The 24,414-nt window shown below is 37.9% G+C and overlaps 1 protein-coding gene across 12 annotated transcripts in view; it reads right to left on the bottom strand.

Moving 5' to 3' along the window:
- BCL2L13 (BCL2 like 13) overlaps window positions 1-24,414 on the bottom strand; it is an 85,523-nt gene that overhangs the window by 12,293 nt on the left and 48,816 nt on the right. For 6 of the 12 annotated variants that reach the window (XM_046010970.1, XM_046010971.1, XM_046010972.1 and 3 more), the window contains one exon: window positions 24,262-24,405. The exons of 1 other annotated variant lie outside the window; for it this stretch is intronic. In XM_046010970.1, coding sequence (XP_045866926.1) covers window positions 24,262-24,405 — 144 coding nt within the window. Of the gene's footprint in view, window positions 1-10,365; window positions 10,448-24,261; window positions 24,406-24,414 lie in introns of those variants that run through there. 5 more of the 12 variants (XM_046010978.1, XM_046010975.1, XM_046010974.1 and 2 more) reach the window with 3 other exon arrangements.

Genomic DNA, 24,414 nt, shown 5'->3' with positions numbered 1-24,414 from the left:
CATCTGCCTTTGGCTCAGGTCACGATCTCAGGGTCCTGGGATCAAGTTCTGCATCAGGCTCTCTGCTCAGTGGGGAGCCTGCTTCTCCCTCTCCCTCTGTCTGCTGCTCTGCCTACTTGTGCACTCTGTCAAATAATTAAATAAAATATTTTTTAAAAAATGAAATAAAATTTAAAAATAAAATATATAGTAAATTGTGTGTATCTGTCTTACGGCCCTACTAAGTCCCTAGAGATTAAAGGTATGTTTTAAACATCTTCATTGTACTGGTTTTATTCTCAGCCCCATGCCAAGTGCCTTATAGAATCCTAACACATATTGTATTAATAGAATTATATTTAATATCATATTAATAGATTAATATTAATTTGGGGGGGGAACTTAGACAAGCTGATCCAGCTCATGAATCTGGGATTTTTTCCACGGAGGAACAGCTGTCATTTCTCTTTGTGCAGGACTGCTGCTTTGGAATCACAAAGACAGAAAGTAACATGTCTCATAACCTACTGTTCTAGACCTGCAAGCCTCTCTGAAGAGGAAACACATCTGTTAGCCAACTTCTTCTACTAAACACAGAGAAGACAGACACCCAGTGGAGGTCTGCGTAGGATCAAACAAGCTCAGGATTGTTTTTTGACTGTTTTTTTCATAACCAAAACTCAGTTTAGGATATATCACAAATGGGGGCACCTGGGTGGCTCAGTGGGTTAAAGTCTCTGCCTTTGGCTCAGGTCATGATCTCGGGGTCCTGGGATCGAGCCCCGTGTCGGGCTCTCTGCTCAGCAGGGAGTCTGCTTCCTCCTCTCTCTCTGCCTGCCTCTTTACTTGTGATCTCTGTCAAATAAATAAATAAAATCTTAAAAAAAAAATGATATATCACAAATGGCTCAAATGCAAAAGATTAGAACATAACAAATCAACAAAGTCTTGCCTTTCTTAGTCACGGTTAGTCCAAATCACATAAGCCGGATCCCACAACACATCCAACTAACACCCTGCTGCTTTCCAACAAAAGTCTCTCACACTTCTTCAAGATGTGACTATACTTCTTCAAGAAGCATTTCCTGATTGAGTTCTACAACCATCATTCTCTTTCTTGGTATTCTACACTACTCACTAAAAAATTTGTAATTCACCATGGCTTTCTTGATATTTATTTCGAACACTTAAACAACTGGCTTCTTTATGTTTATAGTTGTGTTTAACTAATAAACATATAATATAATATAATAACATATAATCATATGTTTATGATTATATAATCATATATAATATATAATGATATATATAATATAATATGAAATATAATGTTATGATAACATATAAACATATCTAATAAAGTTTAAGAATTTTAAGATTAAAATTTGTTTCAAGGGGTCTAAAATCTAGTTGGGGAGATTAGGTAACACAGCAGCCCTCAAACTCTGCTGCCTAATTAGAGACACCTGTGAAAGTTTTAAGTCTACCTATGCTAAAATTATAACCCATGACAATCAAATTAGAATCTCTGAAGGTGGGACCCAGGTATTGGTTTTTTGGGTTTTTTAAAGATTTATTTATTTATTTATTTGACAGACGGAGATCACAAGTAGGCAGAGAGGCAGGTAGAGAGTCAGGGGGAAGCAGACTCCCCACTGAGCAGAGAGCCCGATGCAGAGCTCTATCCCAGGACCCTGAGACCATGACCCAAGCCGAAGGCAGAGGCCTAACCCACTGAGCCACCCAGGCGCCCCAGGACCCAGGTATTGTTATCTTGAGAAACAAAAATGGGTATAATGGCTGTAATCAATTTGGCTCCCTCGATATCCTCCCAAAGCCCAATCATACTCTAGCACAATGAAAAGGAAGAAGTAAGATGATTAAGACTACCAAGTGACTATAGGGACATTCTGAGTTTGCTGATTCTTGATGAACCACCAATAACAGAGAGTGACAGTAGTTAACATGATGAAAATAGCTACCCAGGGAACCATTTCCGTAACCTTTTTGGAGGAGTATACCTGGAGGTCCAAGAGTAAGGAAGACCCAATCACCAAAGCCAGATTAACAGCTAAACTCGGTTTTCCTGTGAAGTTGTACTTACCCAGATCTTTGCCAGAACACAATTCTAATTAGTTGCGCAAATCCTCTAACACCTTGTTACAAAGGGATTTCTCTTTGCCACATCATTTATAGATTCAATAGTTCATCTATATCTCTTCAAGGAGCTTCATTGTGAAAACAGAAATAATGACTCATATAAGGAATAATTTTACAGGGAGGGAAAAAAGGCAGTGAAAGAAGAGTAGTGATAGTATAAGGTAGCACGATGTACATAATTGCCCCTTACTGACTTGACTTTAGTACACTTGTTTCATTTATTTGCTTTCTCAAAATATCCACATGAGAAACTAAATATGGCCCAGCAACTTTATAATCCTCTATCTTCAAACCTTGCGAAGTAGCTAAAAAAAAAAGGGTAATGAGGCCCTGCTTAAGATTACATTCTTTTTCTTCATTATTGAAACTCAACATCTAAAAACTGGGTTCTTTTTGTTAAGTGAAGAGGAAGAAGCTGGAAAAGTGTTAACAGAATTATGCCATTGATTGAACCAATCACAGTCTCTGACCCCCAAGAAGCAAGTAAAACTACCCTATTTTCTCAAAGAAAATGTATTTCAGAGTTATGCAAAATAGTCAAAGAATGGCAGTTACTGCATTACAAGTAACTTCAAACAGTGTGTTTTTGTTAGCCTTCCCCTAATACTGTCAAATTTTCATATAAAAAACAAACAGTGCTCCTAACCACCCTCACCTCCCAACTGAGTCATTAAGAGGTAAGGAATTTAACTTCTCACGCTGTTTATTCTTAGTCTTAGAATCACATCTGCTCTCACTCTTTTCACACTCTACAAGTTTTGTAATCTGTTTCCATGCCACTTCTAGAGACGTACAGTACAGCTGGACTCACAGAGTCCTTACAACTACAGAGCTCTTCAAACAGAAGGGTTATCCAAGGGTCAGAGCAGTCTGAAGTGCTCACTGGTAAGAATTCTCAACAAGTTACTTATCTGCACTTCTAAAAACAGAAACTCTCATAGCAAGAACTGATTAAAAAAGCAACAACAAAAACAAAAGAACCATAAAGCAAAAGGTAAAAATTTTAATTCTCAGAAAGGAGACCTTTGCTGCTTTTTCTTTAGGGCTACAAACCAAAACAAATGAAATAGAAATTTCAAAATTTCCATCATGAAGAAATAAGGGAAAAATTAACAAACTGACATAGAATTAAGTGTAAAATTACATTTTGCTTTACTTTTAACAGCTTAAAGCTAACAAAAGGGTTAAGAACACTCTTTGTTCCCTTTCTCAAGTTTGCCAAATTACAACTTTGGAATAATACATGGCTCAGAAGTCAATTCAGATTTAATTGCTTTTTTCCTTGCTGTCATGGCCTTCCCTGCCTTACAACTTATTTCTTACTTGGAACATCACATTTTAATGAATATACACCAAAAATTTTGTGCTCTTATGTAAGAAGCATTAAAGAAAAAATAGATGACCACTGAGACTTTTACTCCTGGGACCAATTCATATAAAGCAAAAATACAAAAATAGAGGTCTCTCTCTCAAAAATTACTGCTATTAGTGAAGAGCAGGCTTTCACTAAAAGATAAAGAGCTTTTTTAGATAATTTCTTGGGTAAAATTTAGCACATTAGGGGTGCATGGGTGGCTCAGTTGGTTAGGTGTCTGCCTTCAGCTCAGGTCATTGTCCCAAGGTCCTGGATAGAGTTCCGCATCAGGCTCCTTGCTCAGCAGAAGTCTGCTTCTCCCTTTCCCTTTGCCTGCTGCTCCCCCTGCTTTTGCTCACTCTCTCTCTCTCTCTGTGTCAAATGGATAAATAAAATCTTCAAAAAAAAAAAAAAATTTAGTACCTTAGGGGGAATAACGTCGACAAGTAGCATTAGAGCCGGTCCAACAATCTAAAATCATTTTTAGCACAAAATATTTGTTGTTGGAAGTATCTTTGTAGTCCCATTGATACAAAAAACACAAAGGAATAACTTCCAGGACTCAAAAAAACATAAAGCTAATTTGGACCAACTATCAGAGTTTAAGTATGCACGAACAATCAGAGAACTATATCTTTCTTTGAAAACAAAAATAAAAACAAAACCAGAGAAAGCCCAGAGAGATTAAGTAACTTGCCCCAGGGTCTCTGAGCCTGTTATGAGAACTTGCTTGTGTGATGAGTTCAGGGTGTTATACATAACTAGAATCACTGAACATTACATTAGAAACAGTGGCTAACTGAACGTAATTTTAAAAAAAGAGAGAGGGGGCACCTGGGTGGCTCAGTGGGTTAAAGCCTCTGCTTCGGCTCAGGTCATGATACCAGGGTCCTGAGATTGAGCCCTGAGTCGGGCTCTCTGCTCAGCAGGGAGCCTGCCTCCCCTTCTCTCTGTGCCTGCCTCTCTACCTACTTGTGATTTCTGTCTGTCAAATAAATAAATCTTTGAGAAAAAAAAAAAGAGAGAGAGAGAAGTATGTAAACAGCAACAAAAAAGAATAAACTACTAAGAAAAAAAAAGAACTGCTTGTCAGTAACATGCACTAACTTGCACGCACTCCTACCATGTCCTTCTGAAGATTTTACTGATACTGACCTACTTAAACCTCACAAGGCTATGGAGTAAGCCTTATTATTATTTCCATTTTCCAGACCAGGAAACTCAATCAACCGAAGAGGATTATTGTTCAAAATCACTGAACTGGATTTAAGCTCAGGCAGTTTACCTCCCAGGACCATGCTTTTATCAACTACATGACGCAAACTCTTAGGCTGTAGTCCCCTGATTACCTTACAGATGTTTTCCCCTGAGTTTACGGCAAGAAGTAAATAGAAAAGGTTATTCTTGCTGTTTTCTTCAAGCAAGTACACAAAGATATGTGCATGAAACCTTTCCAATAAAAAGGGAAAGAGAGAAGAAACTGAAATATGGAGACAAGGGGAGTATTTTTAAATAAATGTAAGATAAAATATAACTGTAACATTGGTTTTGGTGGTAGGAACAAAGTAAAAAGAGCTTGCAGATCATTAAAAGAACCATTTCAAAAATGTGCAGTGGCTGCTTTATTCTGCCTGTATCGACTGCATTTTGCTTCCCTTTTTTGGGGTTCACATTGTTACAAATTATTCCGCCACTTCAAGCAGCATTTTACCTATAGGGTCACAGCTGCTGACAAACTGAGCTCCTTACAGACTTAACTTTTCCATCTGAAGATGCTTTGGCAGAACTCCAAAGACATATTCCCTGGTAAACTCATCTAGGGACTCACCTGCCCTAAGATGTACCAACAAACCGTTAACGGTTACTTTTCGGCCATTATACAGTATCTAACTCTCAAGTAGTCCCCTTAAAAAATAGAAACAGTAATTATTCTTCTACATTTAGTCAAGCAGTGTGCCATATGCCTCTCAGATCACTATTAAATTAAAATGAGAAAATGCAAAGTGGGAAAGATATTCCCAGTAATTTTCCATCTATTCTAATGACCAAGACCCACAAAAAATATATTTTGGGAACACAGTGCAGTGAATACTCACACATGCAAGTAAAATACACAGATTTCATGAAACAGTACTTAACCTCATTACACTAAAACTATTTCAGTTACAAAACCCATTTAGTGATTTTTAGATCACAAATTATGTGTTACCTCCTGGAGTATAAAAACTCTGTCTTTTGGGAACTTTTAGGTAAGAAATTGTTAGAACAGTCTTCAAATATCCTTGATTATAAACAAAAATACTTTCTCTTTTATTCCTAAAATAGAAATAAGAAGCTTTAAGTCAAAGAGAAAAAAGGCAAAAATTAATTTTATTCAAACTACTTAAATATTAAATATTATGGTAGACATCAGATGACATTTCACCAGTAAGCTTTTATGTAATTTAAAACTAAATCTTTCATAGTAAATATCTAGTTTAGTACATGACATAAGAGAAAATAAAAGAGAAGCCTTACCACGGTGGACTTGTACTGCCCTTTTCAGAAGACAGACTTACTTCTAATGTAGGAACACAATCCCAGGAAATGAAAGACAGTGAGAAAGCGGAGGGAGGGAACAAGGATGAGTCAGGGAAAATCATAATATGCCAACTAGTCTGTGCCCTAAGTGTGCTGCAGGGCAATGAAAAATCAGAATCAAAATGCAAAGGAATCTTCAGACTCAGGAAGAGGAAAAAAACATATACTCTTAAAGACATATCTAAAAACCTGACATTTGTAAAAATGTAGCATTTTCACAAAATACTTTTATATCATTATTTTTGTGAGACAGAGCTATTCTTCCCATTTTGTAATTGGTAAAACTAAGGCTCAGAGAAGTTAAATGAATTTCTCCCAAACACAAGGCTAATATTTGACAGAGCTGGGGGCCACAAATTAACCCTGTGATTTCCAATCTTTATTAACTCGACACTCTCTGGCAGGGTTTAAAAAATAAGGTAAAAAAGAGAAAAAACCCAAAAGCCTTATCTTGTAATTCTAATACCACATAAACAAAAATAAAAAATTATAATCCGGGGCGCCCGGGTGGCTCAGTCGCTAAGGGTCTGCCTTTGGCTCAGGTCATGATCCCAGGGTCCCGGGATCGAGCCCCAAGTTGGGCTCCCTGCTTGGTGGGAGTCCTGATTCTCCCTCTCCCATTCCCCTTGTTTGTATTCCTTCTCTCACTGTCTCTCTTTCTCTCTCTGTCAAATAAGTAAATAAATAAAATTAAAAAAAAATGTGTTCCTAGTTGAACTTTTATTTCTAACTGCACCCCAATTAATCACTCCCTCCTTTGACTTTGAACAGATCTACCCCACAACATATAACATGTTACACATGGTTATTAATGTTTTACATTTCTATCTCCTCAACCAGTTCTGAGCTCTGAAGTAGGGCCTATATTTTATTTAACTTTTGTATACTTAAAATCTAGCATGGTGCCTACCATAACATATGCAAACAAGCAAGGTTTATTGCACATTAAAAATTAATCCCTGGGGGGGCACCTGGGTGGCTCAGTGGGTGAAAGCCTCTGCCTTTGGCTCAGGTCATGTTCCCAGGGTCCTCGGATCAAGTCCCCACATCGGGCTTTCTGCTCCTCAGGGAGCCTGCTTCCTCCTCTCTCTCTGCCTGCCTCTCTGCCTGCTTGTGCTCTCTGTCTCTCAAATAAATAAATAAAATCTTGAAAAAAAAAATTAATCCCTGAAGGCCTTAAACATTACAGAAATTAATTAACCTTCACAAACTCCTTGTAAAATGGGCAGACACTATTAATGACTTCCTTAGAAACTGGAGTTTAGGGGCGCCTGGGTGGCTCAGTGGTTAAGCCTCTGCCTTTGGCTCGGGTCATGATCTCAGGGTCCTGGGATCAAGACCCGCATCGCGCTCTCTGCTCAGTGAGAAGCCTGCTTCCCCCTCTTTCTCCGCCTGCCTCACTGCCTGCTTGTGATCTCTGTCAAATAAATTTAAAAAATCTTTTAAAAAAATTATTAAAAAAAAAGAAACTAGAGTTTATAAATAATCTGAAGAATATTCAGGAAAATGATTCATCTAAGGCCATGCAATTAGACAGTAATAAACACTTCTAGGCCATTCTCCTTTTCAAGAAAAACCAAGAGAAAGAACATGAATTGGTAATGCCTATTGAGTACTGCACCACAGAACAGGAGCCCCAGCTTCTACATTCCATACAGACATTTCACAGGAATTATAGAAATATGTTTCACCCTCACATGATGGTGAGTGTCAGTAAGAAGGAATGATCAGAAGTAGACTGAGACTCCTTCACGTCTAAGGTATGGAAATTGTAACCATATGACTTATGTCCAAGTCTGGGGAATAATGCCTGTGGATAAAGTAACTAAAACCAAAATGAGATCCTTGTAAAGTCTCAGCTTGAGGTCATTTTAACTTCTGGTTTCTGGGAAGCACTTAAGAAGCTTGGAAGGTGGGGGCGTCTGGGTGGCTCAGTCATTAAGTGTCTGCCTTCAGCTCAGGTCATGATCCCAGGGTCCTGGGACTGAGCCCTTCATTGGGCTCTCTGCTCGGAGGGAAGCCTGCTTCTCCTTCTCCCACACCCCCTGCTTGTGCTCCCTCTGTCAAATAAATAAATAAAATCTTAAAAAAAAAAGAAGCTTGGAAGGTGCCACTCCATCCTAACAACAAGCAATAAGGCTGAACAAACTGAGAAATAAATCAGTAACTTCTTAGATCTCCAACAGAAATAAGGTCACAGGGCCAAATGCTGCCCCAAGACTGAAGTGACCAACAGGCAATAGAGGGGATCATAACTTACTGGAGCAGAAACTCCTAAGCAGTCACCTCCCCAGGAACCCGTGCCCAGGGAGGAGAACTGGAACTGGAACTGGAACTGAAACTGACGAACTGCTAGAGGCTCAGTGTGGACAAAAACTGGGAGAGAAAACCTGAGAGCAACTTCCACATGTACGGAGCTTGAAGTCACCACATTTCCCTAACAAGTAAAAAGCTAAACAAAAAAATCCAAACTGAAAATCTTAACTGAAAAGCTAAACTGAAAAATCCACAACTACTCTAGGATCTGTAAGATAGAGAGGTAATGGCCCAGGGCAAACTACTGCCCCCAAGACTGGAGAGAAAGACAGGTGAACATGGGGAGTCACAGCTTACCGGAGTAGAAATCATGCTGGGGACGAGCGCTGTTGGACAGCTGGAGGCTCACTGTGGCCAATGCAGAGTTAAAACTCCAGGGGGACTCAGTCATAGGAAGACCCCTACAATTCTGTGAGATTTACCTCTAGGAGCTCAACCAGGTGCTCTTAATAAATAGCAAAGAAAATTCCCCTCATGCTTCTGGCAGAGGGAGGAAAATGAACCATTTCGAAATACAACAGGCCACTCCGTTTTTCTTAGCAAGGACTGCCCTTAAGAGAAACTAACTAATCAGAGGCTAGCCAACACAAGAGTAGAGAAATACCCAACTCAGCCCACTCAAGCCATCTCATCCCACCTAATAGGGAAAGGAAAAACTGAGAAACACTTCACAGTGCAGACGCCATAGTTCAGTAAAACCTATGACCTAATCATAGGGCTATAAAATCCCGCCCCTTCCCCCAAGGCTTCTTTACAGCAGTTCCTTTGACCAAGTGCACGATGTCTGGCTATCAAGAAAAAATTACAAGGCACGCCAAAAGGCAAAAAACAAATTTGAAGCGATGGAGCAAGCATCAGAAACAGACACTGCAGATGTTGAAATTATCACAACAAGAATTTAAATCAATTATGATTAATAAGCAAAGGACTCTCATGGATAAAGCAGAAAGCATGCAAGAACAGGTGGGCAATGTAAGCAAAGAGAGAAATACTGGAAAAGAACCATAAGATCGAAAAGATCTATAACAGAAGTGAAGAATACCTTTGATGGGCCTATATAATATTAGACTAGACATGGGTAAGGGAAGAATCTCTGAGCTTGAGTATATAAAAGCAAAGACAACAAAGACAGGAAAAAAAGAATAGGATATCCAAGGACCGTGGAACAATTACAATAAGTGTAACATATATGTAACTGGAATACAAAAAGGAAAAGAGATAGGAACAGAAGAAATATTTAAAACAATAATGGCTGAGCACCTCCTCAAGTTAATATCAGACACCAAAAACAGTTGCAGGAAGCTCAGAGAATGTCAAGTAGGAAAAATGTAAAAACAAAACAAAACAAAAACCCTACACCTAGGCATATCATTTTCAAACTACAGGAAGTCAAAGATAGAAAATTTTAAGACAAGCCAGCGTTAAAAACATTTTCCCTACAGAAGTACAAAGTAAAGAATTATATTGAACTTTTCCTCAGAAATCATGCAAGCAATAACAGAGTGAACTCAAATATTTCAAGTGTTGAGAGAAAAAAACCCACCAACTTAGCATTCTGTGCATGTGGAATGAAGGACACGTAAAAATCTCAGATAAGCAAAAATTGAGGAAATATGTTGTTTGTAAACTTGTCTTTGCTTGCAATGTCAAAAGAGGCTCATTAGAGAGAAAGAAAACAATGTAAGTCAGAAACTTGGATCTCCATTAGGAGAGGAAGAGCATCACAGGAGTAAGTGAAGGTAAGGTAAAAATGTTTATTTTTTTTATTCTTAATTGATAAGAATTATCAATTATCAATTGGTAACAGTTTGTTCAAAAAAATAATAGCAACTCAATCATGTATGCTTACATATATAGCATGTATATGCATATACATACAGACACACATATGTATGCTTAGATTAGGGAAATAAATGACAGCAGTGATACAGAGATGAGAAGGACTTAAGACTATTTTGTTATGATACGGTACTCACATTACTCATGAAGCAGCACAGTGTTATTTGAAAGTGAACTTGGACTAGTTGTAAATGTATATTGCAAACTCTGGGGCAAGCACTAAAAAAAGTAAAAAGAGAAATGTAATGGATATGTTAAAGTAGAGAAAATGGAATCATGCAACATGCTTAATTAAAACCACAAAAGGCAGAAAAGGAGTGGAAGACAAAAAGAGGAACAAAGAATATGGGCAACAAGCAGAAAACAGTTTTAACAAATATGGCAGATATTAATTCAATTATTAATAATCCCTTTGATAATCCAAAAGCACCAATTAAAAGACAGAATTTATCAGATTGGATCAAAAAACAAGACTCAACTATATGGTGTCTATAAGAAACTCCAAATATAAAGACACAAACATATTAAAAGTAAATGGCTGGGGGCGCCTGGGTGGCTCAGTGGGTTAGGCCTCTGCCTTCGGCTCGGGTCCTGATCTCGGGGTTCTGGGATCGGGCCCTGCATCGGGCTCTCTGCTTCCTCCTCTCTCTGCCTGCCTCTCTGCCTGCTTGTGATCTGTCAAATACATAAATAAAATCTTTAAAAAAAAAAAAAAGTCAACGGCTGGAGAAAAATATACCATGGTAACACTAATCAAAAGAAAGTAGGGACCCCTGGCTGTCTCAGTAGGTAGAGTATGCAATTCTTGATCTCAGGGTTGTTAAGTTTGAGCCCCACACTGGGTGGAGAGATTACTTAAAAAATAAAATCTTTAAAAAAAAAAAAAGTGGGAGTAGGTCTATTAATTTCAAACAGAGCAGACTTCAGAGCAAGAAAAGTTATCAGAAATAAAGAGGGGCAGGGGGCCTGGGTGGCTCAGTCATTAAGTGTCTGCCTTCTGCTAAGGTCATGATCCCAGGGTCCTGGGATTGAGCCCCACATTGGGCTCCCTGCTTGGTGGTAAGCTGTTCCCCTCCCACTCCCCGTTTGTATTCCCTTTCTCGCTATCTCCGTCAAATAAATAAATAAATAAATAAATCTTAAAAAAAAAAAAAGAGGGGCATTACATAATGATAAAAGGTTTAACATCCAAAAAGACACTTTAAGGTGTATACATTAATGTGTATTTAATGTGTACATAACAAGAGAGTGTTAAATTACAGGAGGCAAAAACTGATAGAAATACAAGGAGACATAAATGAATCCACTGTTATAATTGGAGACTTCAACACTCTTCCATTAGAAATGAATAGATCCAACCAGCAGAAAGTCACTAACTACACAGCTAAATTCAACCATACCATCAATCAATTGGATATAATGGACATCTATAAACTATCTCATCCAATAATAGCAGAGTACACATTCTTCCCAAACTCACACAGAATACTCACCTAGACCACATTCTGGGACATGAAACACACCCTTTACAAATTTAAAAGAATAGAGATCTTACAATGTCTGCTTTCTGACCACAATGGAGTACAAATAAAAAAATCAGTAACAAAGACAGCTGGGAAATCCAAAAATACTTAGTTATTAAATAGTATACTTCTGAATAATACAAGGGTCAGAGAATAAATCTCAAGACAAATTTTAGAATACTGTGAACTAAATGAAAATAAAAACGCAACTTACTAAATTTTGTATAAAGCAGTGCTTTGAAAGAGCAGTGCTTAGAAGAAAATTTACAGCATTAAATACTAAATGCATATATCAGAAAAGAAGAAGATCTAAAATCAATCATCAGAGGCACCTGGGTGGCTCAGTGGGTTAAAGCCTCTGCTTTCGGCTCCGGCCGAATCCGGTCATGATCCTAGGGTCCTGGGATCGAGCCCTACATTGGGCTCTCTATTTTGTGGGGAGACTGCTTCTCCCTCACTCTGTCTCTGCCTGCTTCTCTGCCTACTTGTGATCTCTGTCAAATAAATTTTTAAAAATATAAATAAATAAATAAAGCTTCCAACTTAGGAAATTAGAAAAGAGGAAATTAAGTCCAAAGTAAACAAAAGAAAAGAAAATAATAAGGATAGAAATCAATGAAATTGGATATGGGAAATCAATAGAGAAAATCAGTAAAACCAAAAGCTAATTCTTTGAGAAGATCAATAAATTCAATAAGAAGAAAAGAAAAAACACAAATTACAATATCAGAAATGAAAGATAGGACATCACTACAGATCCCATGGAATTAAAAGGATATAAAGGAATACTGTGTTCCATAACCACAAATTTAACAACCTAGATGAAAGGGACCCATTCTATTAAAGACATAATCTGCCAAAACTCACCCAAGAAAAAAAATTGATAAACTGAATAGTTCTATATCTATTAAAGAAATTGAGTCAATAATCCATAACCTTCCAAAACAGCACAGTGGCTGTGGGTGGCTCAGTCAAGCATCTGACTCTTGATCTCAGCTCAGGTATTGATCTCAGGGTCATGAGTTCAAGCCCCGCAAAAAACCAAAGAAACTAAAAACAGAAAGTAGAGAAAAGCACCAGGCCCAGACAGGTTCTCTCGTGAATTATATAAAACATTTAAGAAAGAAATTATACCAATTCTCTACAATCTCTTTGAGATGACAGAACAAAGGAAATACGTCCTAACTCATTCTATGAGGCCAGCATTATACTAATTCTAAAATCAGACAGATATTATAAGAAAACTACAGACCAATATCTCTTATGAACATAGATGCAAAATCCTCAACACAATATTACCAAATAGAGCTCAAAGATGTTTTATTCAATTATATGGAATGACCAAATGCAATTTATCCCAGATATACAAGGTTGGTTCAACATTCAAAAACTAATTAATGTAATCCCCCACATCAATACGCTACAGACCAAAAAAGTCACAAGATCATTATCAACAGATGCAGAAAAGCTCAGACAAAACTTAACATCCAATCATAATAAAAACTTTCAGTAAATTAGGACTGAAAGGGAACTTCAACTTGACAAAGAGTTATCTACAAAAAAACCTACAGCTAACAAGCTTAATGGTTAGAACTATAAGGTCCCATTAAGATGAGGAACAAGGCAAGGATGTCATTTCTCATCACTGCTTTTCAAAAATGTACTGAAAGTCCTGGCTAATGTAGTCAGACAAGGAAATAAAATGTATACAGACTCGGAAGGAATTGTTAAAAAGAAGGCAATATGCCCAAATGGATTCACTTGAGCTAAACCCAAGTCACCAACCAAGACTTAATGGCTAACCTAACTGCAATTTCAACCTCCTTCAGGAATGTGATCCTAACCAGTTAGTATGGAATTTCCTAGTCAACACTGGTGAGGATACTCACGCAATAGATTCTTTTCATCCCCCTAAAAGAGGTGACCTTGCCTGAAATAATCCTTTCTTTCCTTTATGATTTCCTTGTCCCACTTCTTTCTACCTTTAAAAACTTCTCCTTTTCTGCAGCTCTTTGGAGCTCCTTTCTATTTGCTAGATGGGATGCTGCATGACTCATGAATCACTGAAGAAAGACAACAGATCCTTGAATTTACTCTGTTGAATTTTTGTTATTTTACGTAAGAAATAAAACTGCCTTGTTCACAGATGACAAGATCATCTATGTTATGAAAATCTGAAAGAATTCACAAAATACTCCTAAAATAAGGAATGATAGCAAAATTGCTGAATACAAGGTTAATAATCAAAGTCAATCGTTTTCCTATATACTACAAATAAAAAAAAATAAAAAAAATAAAAAAAAATAAAAAAATAAAAATAAATAAATAAATAAAAAAAAATAAAAAAAGTGGAACTTGAAATTAAAGATATAATATTATTTACATAAGCATCGCCTAAAACGAAATGCTTAGGCATGAATATAACAAAATAGGTACAAGATCTATACGAGGGAATTATAAAACTCTGATGAACGAAATAAAAAAAGAACTAAATAAATGGAGATATTCCATGTTCATAGATATAAAGACTCAATAAGGTTAAGATGTAAATTCTTCCCAACTTCATCTATGATTCAATGAAATCCCAATCAAAATCTCAACAAATATTAACAAACTGATTCTGAAGTTTATATGGAAAAGCAAAAGACCAAAAATAGCCAACACAATACTGAACAAGAAAGCTGGAGGGCTGACACTACCTGACTTCAAGACTTACTATAAAGCTGGAGTATTCAAGACAGTGTGGTTTTGGTGAAAGAACAAATAGATCAGTGGAACAGAACAGAGAGCCCAGAAACAGACGCATGTAAATATAGTCAATTTATCTTTGAGAAAGGAGCAAAGGCAAACAATGGATAAAAAGTTTTTTCAAACAGTGGTGCTGGGACAACTGGACAGGCACATGCACAAAAACAAATCTAGACATGGATCTTACACCTTAAATAAGTTAACCCAAAATGGATCATAGACCTGAGTGTAAAACACAAACTATAAAACTCCTAGAAAATAACTTACAAGAAAACCTAGATGATCTTGGCCTTGGTAATGACTTTTTAGATATAACACTAAGACACAGTCAATGAAAGAAATGGCTGATAAGCTGGAATTTAAGATTATAAATGTCTGTCTATGACAATACTGAAAGAATGCAAAGACAAGCCACAGAATGGGAGAAAACAAGACACATCTAATAAAGGATTATTATCCAAAATATACAAAGAACTCTTAAATAAGAAAACAATCAATCTGATTTTAAAAATGGGCCAGACACCTTAACAGATACCTCACCAAAGATGTACAGATGGCAAATTAGCATACGAAAAGATATTCCACATCATATGTCAACAGAGAAATGCAAATTAAAACAATGAGCTACCACTAGACATCTAGTAAAACAGCCAAAATCTAACACAAACACCACCAAATGCTGGTAAGTCTAAGGAGCAAAAGGAACTCTTATTCATTGCCGGTGGGGATGCAAAATGGTACAGCCACTTTGGAAGACAGCTTGGAAATGTCTTACAAAACTAAGCATACTCTTACCAGACCGCACTCCTTGGTTTTTACACAAAGAAGTTTAAAGGTCATATCCACACAAAACCTGCACATGGATGACTGTACACATGGATGACTGTATCGGATTTATTCCTAATTGTCAAAACTTGGAAGCAACTGAGATCTCCCCCCATAGGGAATGGGTAAATAAATGGTGGTACATCCAGACAAAGGAGTGCTAAAAATTTAGTGCTAAAAAAGAGATGAGATATCAAGCCATAAAAAGACATAAAGGAAACTTAAATGCATATTACTAAGAGAAAGAAGCCAATATGAAAAGGCTATATATTATTGCACTGTCCCAACTATATATGTGTATGTCCCAACATATAAATATGACATTCTGGAAAAGGAAAAACTATGGAGACAGTAAAAAGATCAGTGGTTGCCAGGCGTGCGGCAGGACAGAGGATCAAACACGTGGAACACAAGATTTTTAGGAAAGTGAAACTACTCTGTGTAATACTATAGTGATGGATATATGCCGAAATAAATTTGTCCAAATTACAGAGTATACACCAAGAGTAAACTATAACTATGGTCTTTGGGTGGCAATGATGTATCCACAGAGGTTCATCAGTTGTAACAAATGTACAGATCTGACGGGAGATGCTGATAATGGGGAAGGTCATGCATGTGTGCAGGTGGGTAGTATATGAGAAATCTCTGTACCTTTCTTCAATATTCCTGTGAACATAAAACTGCTCTACAGTCTATTAAAAAAAATCCACACCAGTCACAGTACTTATAAGCCTCAGTAAAGTGCCTTTCTCAATACCAGTACAGTGGAAAAATCATCTCAAATATAGTAAGGCAAAAATGATCACAAAATATAAATCCTAGAAAAAACTATCTGCAGAAATTCAAAAGGCATTTATCCCAGCCATTTCTTTTTCTAATTCAGAGAACAAAATATTATTTTTGTCTCTGCAAATCTATATGCCTAAACCCTTCCTCCAACGGATTATAGCTGTCATCCCTCCTCCTTTCTGTAGGTTTTCAAAACAAGCTCCACTTCGACAGGTAGGCAGTTTGTTTCACCCTGACCTTGTGTTCAGGTGGCTGAAGACAAACACTTTACCCCTGGAAATCATACTACAGACTTTATGTAATAGACATGCACCATCATGCAGCCCAATCATTCTCCTCTAGAAGAATGACCATAATGGTTTTAAGATCTGTCAATGGAATGTTTAACACAAAGTGCCTTAAAGATGATTCATGTTGACACTTTGTATCATAGGAGACATTTTCACCAACTAGTCAAAAAAGGAATCTCTTGGTTTTATTTATTTATTTAATTTTTAAAGATTTTATTTATTTATTTGACAGACAGAGATTTCAAGTAGGCAGAGAGGCAGGCAGAGAGAGAGGAGGAAGCAGGCTCCCTGCTGAGCAGAGAGCCTGATGTGGGGCTTGATCTCAGGACCCTGGGATCATGACCTGAGCCGAAGACAGAGGCTTTAACCCACTGAGCCACCCAAGTGCCCCCTCTTGGTTTTAAACACACGAAAAAACACAGGGCTTAGACCTAACAATGTGAAATACAGATTGGGCATTCAAAATTAGAGATTAAAAGCACATTAAAAAATTTAAATATCAACAAACTAGTTATTCATTATTACTGCTCTTTTCTTTAGCAAATACATTTCAGTTGGATAAAAGAACTACTTTCTCTGTAACAAAGTATAATAACCAACAAACTTCGACATACTGTGTCATAATAAAACTGAAAATCAAGAAAGGAATGAATTACATTCCCTGTATTTAATTCTTCCCTTGTTGGAAAGCACCATTTAGGTGAGCAACATTCCTGGGTGGAGCTACCACGAACAGCAGCAATGGCAATGATAATGGCAGTGGGGAAAATGGGGGGCTGGCTCAAGTGCCTTCCTCGCCCTCTATCTACACTGGAGACATGAAGAGATCTTTTGAGTGCAAACATGAATCAGGACAGAGTAGGAGTTCAAGGGGAAGTCCTTACGTGACAGTCCTTCCCCACAGAAAGATGGGGAGATTATATGTCTAATGTAGAAATGTACAGCAGCAAAGACCATGGGTCTCAGTCAGAAGTTAGAAAAGTTGATGCTCTGAAGGAAAGTACAGCCTATATGTCTGACTGGTCCATAAGGCCTGAAACCATTCCCCCCGAGAGTTCCACTTCAGTTTTCATTCTGTTTCTCTGAGCATGAGGAAAAGCAAAACCAGAAAGAAAGGGTTTTTTTTCCCCCTGCAGACTCTCTTCATTCTGTATCTCCTCCTTTCCTATGCTTGGCTTTGGGTCTAGGCATCTATATTGAAAATGACTGAGCACACCCTCTGCCAGCACCTACTGAGGGAAAGAAAAGTCCCTTAAAAAGTATGAGATATGTAAAAACAAACAAACAAACAAACAAAAACTTAAAAAAAAAAGTATGAGATATGTGAAGTGGTGTATTATCACAGCAGTTTACTTGAACTTGAGACCACTGTAAGCATGACCCAACTTACCACCCTATTTTTACATATCCAAGTTTCAGGACTCTCAAATCCAGTACTTTATTCAAGCTCTGTTGAGGCATTTTACTAACCTCATTCCCTCTTTCACCTGTAAAGACACTTTAGAATTTCCTAGCAGTTGACTGTTGTGTAGAAATTTGCAAGGGCTTCTTTTCCCACAAATGCCACCAACAGTTTATAAAGTTGGCAACAATGCTATTGTCTCCTTTTAGTGCCACCAGACTTAGAACTGCATCATTCATGGTAGAAATTTTACTTTTGCAATATCACTACCACTTCTTCCTTAAAGAGAAATCAGGGGCACCTGGGAGGCTCAGTGGATAAGGCATCCAATTCTTGAATTTGGCTCAGGTCATGATCTCAGGGTCATAGGATCCAGCCCTGCGCAGGGCTCTGAGCTCAGCACAGAGTCTGCTTGAGATTCTCTACCTTTCCCACTGCCCTTCCCCTGCTCATGCTCTCTAACTCCCCCTCTCTCAAATAAATAAATAAATCTTAAAAAAAAAAAAAACCAACAACAAAAAACCACAACAAACTAAGGGATGCCTAAGTGGCTCATTTAGCTAAGCCTCTGACTCTTGATTTCAATTCAGGTCATGATCTCAGGGTCAGGAGATTGAGCTTGGGATTCTCTCTCTCCCTCTCCCTTTGCCCCTCCCCTGCTCTCCCTGTCTCATAAACAATATATAAATAAATTAATTAAATAAATAATTTTAGAGAATGGAATCAGGTTAGCAAATGATACAAAAGCTGTTATTTTGTTCTGTTTTTCAAGACAAAGGAAAGCTTCCTTAAGTCTGAATTTATACTTATTTAAAAAAGAAAAGAGAGGAACCTAGCTGGCTGAGTCAGTAGAGCATAGGACTCTTTTTTTTTTTTTTTAAAGATTTTATTTATTATATATAGAGAGAGATCACAGCAGGAGAAAGGGTAGAGGGAGAAGCAGACTCCCCACTGGGAATGGGGTAGTAGTAGGGAGCCTAACCCATGGCTTGATCCCAGGACCCTGAGATCATGACCTGTGCCAAAGGTAGGCCCTTAACTGACTAAGCCACACAGGTGCCCCAAGCATACAACTCTTGATGTTGGGGCCATGAGTTCAAGCCCCACCCTGAGCCTAGAGCTTACTTTAAAACCAAAAACACAAGACACACACACACACAAATATCCAGGCAATAAAAAACTATTATAAACCAATAACTAACTAAGAAGAAATTAAAGAAATAACAATAAAAATGAAAAGATACAGGGGCGCCTGGGAGGCTCAGTGGGTTAAAGCCTCTGCCTTCAGCTCGGGTCATGATCCCAGGGTCCTGGGATCGAGCCCCACATCAGGCTCTCTGCTCTGCAGGGAGCCTGCTTCCTTCTCTCTCTCTATCTGCTTGCCTCTCTGCCTACTTGTGATCTCTGTCTGTCAAATAAATAAATAAAATCTTAAAAAAAAAAAGATACAACTTCATACACTGTAAAGTTTAAAAGAGGTTTTGTTGTTGTTATTGTTTTTAAAGACAGATTGGGGGCATCTGGATGGCTCAGTTGGTTAAGCCTCTGCCTTCAACTCAGGGTCCTGGGATTGAACCCTGCATCAGGCTCCCTGCTCAGCAGAGAGCCCGCTTCTCTCTCTGCCTGCTGCTCCCCCCGCTGTGTACTCTCTCTCTCAAATAAACAAAACAAAACAAAACAAAACAAAAAGAAAGAAAGAAAGAAAGGAGGGCGGGGAGGAAAGGAAGGGATGACGGAGGGAAGGAGGGAAGAAAGGAAAGGCGGGAAGAAAGAAAGACTGTCACATGCAGTGCCTCATTTGGATGTGTCTGGAGTCTTGGAAGTTTGACTAGCCTACATTCTTCTATAAATGGACCCTGAGAGCCTGTTTCGAGATTTTAGGAGCAAAGCTACTCCTCTACACTTGACAGAAAAATGTTCCTCCTCTACTGGGGAAGGTTGTCCTCTTCGACCAAGCGAACAGCCTCAGGAGGGACACGTGGAGTGGTGAGAGAGGAAGGGATACCCACTGAGCAGCCAGATCAGTCAAATCAAACCTAGAGATGAGTGGGGAGACAGCTGTCACAGACAGATTACCCTCACATTCAAAAGAGAGGATATTTTTGAGACATTTAGAAATTTGAATGCTAACAGCATATTTGAGGATATACAGAAATCATTTTTATTTTTTTGATGTGATAATGACAGTGTGATTAAAAATAAAGAAAACTGGGATGCCTGGGTGACTCAGGTAAGTGTCTGCCTTCAGCTCAGGTCATGATCCCAGGATCCTGGGAAGTCCAACATCGGACTCCTCGCTCAGTGGGGAGCCTGCTTCTCCCTCTGCCATCGCTCCCCCTGCTTGTGCTCTCTCTCTGACAAGTAAATAAAATTTTTAAAAAAATACTTAAATATAAAAATAAAGGAAACCTTTATTTTTTAGAGATACATACTGAAAAAAAATTTTTTTAACTTTTAAGTAGGCTTCATGTCCAATATGGAGGCTGATGCAGGGCCTAAACCCACAACCCCAAGATCAACACCCAAGCCTGATTCGAGTTAGACATTCAACCAACTAAGCCACCAAGGTGCCCCTGAAAAATTTTTTAAATTCCAGTATACTTAACATAGTGTTATTTAAGTTTAAGATGTATAATACAGCGATTTAATTTTATATAGTACTCAGTGCTCATCAGTGTACTCTTAATCCTCTTCACCTATTTCACGCCCCCCCCCCACACATACTGAAATTTTTAAAAAGACTCTATTTATTTGAGAGAGCCCAAGAGAGTGAGCAAGAGCTAGCATGAGCAGGGGGAGGGGCAGAAGGAGAAGGAGGCTCCCCGCTGAGCAAGAACCCAATCAGGAACTTGATCTCAGGACCCTGGGATAATGACCTGAGCCAAAGGCAGACACCCAAACTACTGAGCCACCCGGGGCCCCCATACTAAAATTTTTATAGATAAAATCATATAATGCCTGGATTTTGCTTCAAAATAATATTAAGAAGGGATAAGACTAAGGTGTGAATAAAGCATATGTGGTAATGAATTAATGATTATTAGGGCTAAGTGATGGCAGTCATGATGCTATCTTATCTATTTTTGTGTATGTTCAAAATTCTCCAAAATAAAATGCTTAAAAATGGATGCCTGGGTGGCTCAGTTGGTTAAGCAACTGCCTTTGGCTCAGGTTATGATCCTGGAGTCCTGGGATCGAGTCTCCTATTGGGCACCCTACTCAGCAGGGAGTCTGCTTCTCCCTCTGACCTCTCCCCTCTCACACTCTCTCATATTCTCTCTCTCTCTCAAATAAATTAATAAAATCTTTTTAAAAAAATGTTTAAAAGTAAGTAGTAGGAGAGAATTAAGATACAAAAATTCATTGCACTCTCCTCCAAAAGAGTAAAAATAAAAGGGTATAATGAGTATCTCTATACCAACAATTCCAAAAATTCAGGGATAATATCCAGGAAAATTATCAAAAGTTGACAAGAAAAGGGTGCCTGGGTGGATCAGTTAGTTAAGTGTCCAACTCTTGATTTCAGCTCAGGTCTCAAACTTAGGGTGGTGAGCTGAAGCCCCATGTTGGGCCCTACACTGGGCATGTAGCCGCCGCCTTTTTTTTTTTTTTTAAAGATTTTATTTATTTGACAGAGAGAGATCACAAGTAGGCAGAGAGGCAGCAGAGAGAGAGAGGAGGAAGCAAGGCTCCCCAATGAGCAGAGAGCCCGATGCAGGACTCGATCCCAGGACCCTGAGATCATGACCTGAGCCGAAGGCAGAGGCTTTAACCCACTGAGCCACCCAGGCGCCCCGGCATGGAGCCTTCTTAAAAAAAAAATAAATAATAAAGTTGACAGGAAAAACCAGAAAACTTCCCTCAGAGAAAATACTAGGCTATTTTACATGCATGTTATAGGAAGCAAAACACACTAATTTAAACTTCATATAAACTATTCCAGAGTATTAAAAAAAAAGGAAACACTCTTCCCACTCTGGATTCTTTTATAAAGCCAACATATGCTTAAAACTGAAACCAAACAAGAAAAATTACAGGCCAACCTCACTCACTGAGACTGATACAACTAAATGCTCTAATTAAGAACACTCATTTTAACATCAGGAAAAAGACAAGGATGCCTTCTAACATGAATTCCATTAATATTGTACTGGAAAATCCTGATTAGTGAATAAATGTGTTAAAAAGGTAGTTACTGAGGAAAAATTTGACATTATTCTTGGACAGTATGATTTTCTATGTAGAAAACCCAAAGCAGGGGCACCTGGATGGTTCAGTCGGTTGAGCAACCAACTCCTGGTTTCATCTCAGGTCATAATCTCATGGGTCATGAAACTGAGCCCTCTGTCAGGCTCAGCACTCAGGGGGTAGTCTTCTGGAACATTCTCTTCTTCTGGAATATTCTCTCCCTCTGCTCCTCCCCTCACCCACATGCATGCATGTTTCTCTCTCTAATACATTAAAAAAAAAAATCTTTAAAGATGGGGGGGCACCTGGGTGGCTCTGTCAATTAAGCATCCAACTCTTGCTTTTGGCTCAGGTCAAGATGTAAGATCAAGCCCCCATTTAGGCCCTCAGTTGGTGCGGAATCTGCTTGAGAATCTCTGTCTCTGAGGCCCACCTTCTTCCAGGATCATGCTCTCTTCTCTCAAATAAATAAATTAGAAAATAAAATCTTTTTTTTTAAGATCTTATTTATTCACTTGACAAAGATCACAAGTAGAGATCTTTAAATCTTTAAAGGCAAGCAGAGAGAGAGAGAGAGAGAGAGAGAGAGAGAGGAGGAAGCAGGCTCCCCGCTGATCAGAGAGCTCGATGTGGGGCTCAATCCCAGGACCCTGAGATCATGACCTGAGCCGGAGGCAGAGGTTTAACCCACTGAACCAGCCAGGCGCCCCAGTAAATAAAATTTTAAAAAATAATAATTAAAAAAAAAACAGAGATAAATAATCCGGATAATAAGAGGGTTTAACAAATTTGCTGTATATGAAATCAATATGGAGAAGGGTACCATAGTTGTGTAAGATGTTAACACCAGGGAAAACTGGGTGAACAGTATGCAGGAACACTTTATGACATTTTTATAAATCTAAACTTATTAAAAATAATTTTAATAAAGGATTTTTTAAAATTAAGAATTCTGACAATATTAAGTATTGGTGAAGATGAAGAGCAACAAAAATTTTTATATACTGTTGACAGAGTGTAAGTTGGAAAAAACCACTTTGGAAAACACTTTGGCATTATCTTGGACCCAGAAATTCTACTCCCAAGTATATACCCAGAGAAACTTATACATATATGTATAAAACTGTTCGTAACACCAATGTTTATAATAGCAAAAAGCTGAAAATGTCTACTGATAAGATTATAGAGAAGTAAATTGTTATTTATCTACATAACAGAATATCAAACACCAACCAATACATTAAACCAGATATTGGATGATTTAGAGGGTAAAAATGAGTTTGGAAAGATGAGGGAAATCGAAGATATTATAATCACTTGTGGCCCTTCAAAAGGCAACAGTACACAAACAGACTTCTATCTGTAGTATCAAAATTTCATGGGGGAGGAAGGAGATGATTAGGATAAAAATGTCTAAAAAGGATCCTAAAAAATAAATAAATAAAAAGGGATCCTTAGGGAACTGATAATTAAAAAAAAATTTGAGAAACAATGACTAAGGACAGTCTCAAGAATACAACAATGGGGCGCCTGGGTGACTCAGTGGGTTGAGCCGCTGCCTTCAGCTCGGGTCATATCTCAGGGTCCTGGGATCGAGTCCCGCATCGGGCTCTCTGCTCAGCGGAGAGCCTGCTTCCCTTCCTCTCTCTCTGACTGCCTCTCTTGTGATTTCGCTCTGTCAAATAAATAAATCTTTAAAAAAAAAAAAGAATACAACACTGAGTGAAAGAAAGCAAGTTTAGAAAAATACATACAATATATTATTTACATAAAGTTCAAAACATACAAAATAATATACTTGTTTAGAGATACATATGTATATATGATTAAACTATAATTTAAAAATTCAGAATAGGAGTTATCCTTGTGAAGTAGATAAGAGCATGCTGGAATCTAGAAGGGGCATATAAAAAATTCAAAAGTATTGTCTGTGTTCTTTTCTTCAACTGGGATGGCAAATACATAGGCACTCATTTTATTATTCCTCATCCTTTATTATTTAAAAATTATTTGTTAGTATAAAATGTTTCATAATTAGAAGTACTTAAAAAACTATTTAAAAACATCACCTATCAATTTACTGTAAGTAAAATCTTAATAGCAAAACCATATGAATAGTTTGCCACTGAGCATCATGCAATGTTAAATATTAAATTATAATATTCACATTAAACCTATGTTGCTAAAAATAACCACAATGAGAAGCCTGACCTTTTTTTTTAAAGATTTAAAAACAAAAAACAAAAAACACGTAATAGCTCATACCCAGCCACCTTGCTGAATGATGTACTCTGCTGCATAGTCCTCCAGATACGTCACACCAAACTGTAGCAATGCACTCAGAGGCTCTTGACCACGTCTTGTCAACTCCAAAAGCATTTGTTGTAGCAAAATCAGAGGCACCAAAATCTTCAATGC

Source organism: Meles meles, chromosome 7 (genome assembly GCF_922984935.1).
Source record: "Meles meles chromosome 7, mMelMel3.1 paternal haplotype, whole genome shotgun sequence".
Lineage (NCBI taxonomy): Eukaryota > Metazoa > Chordata > Mammalia > Carnivora > Mustelidae > Meles > Meles meles.
Note: the sequence above shows the minus strand (reverse complement) of the source record. Positions and strands in the feature narration are given on the sequence as shown.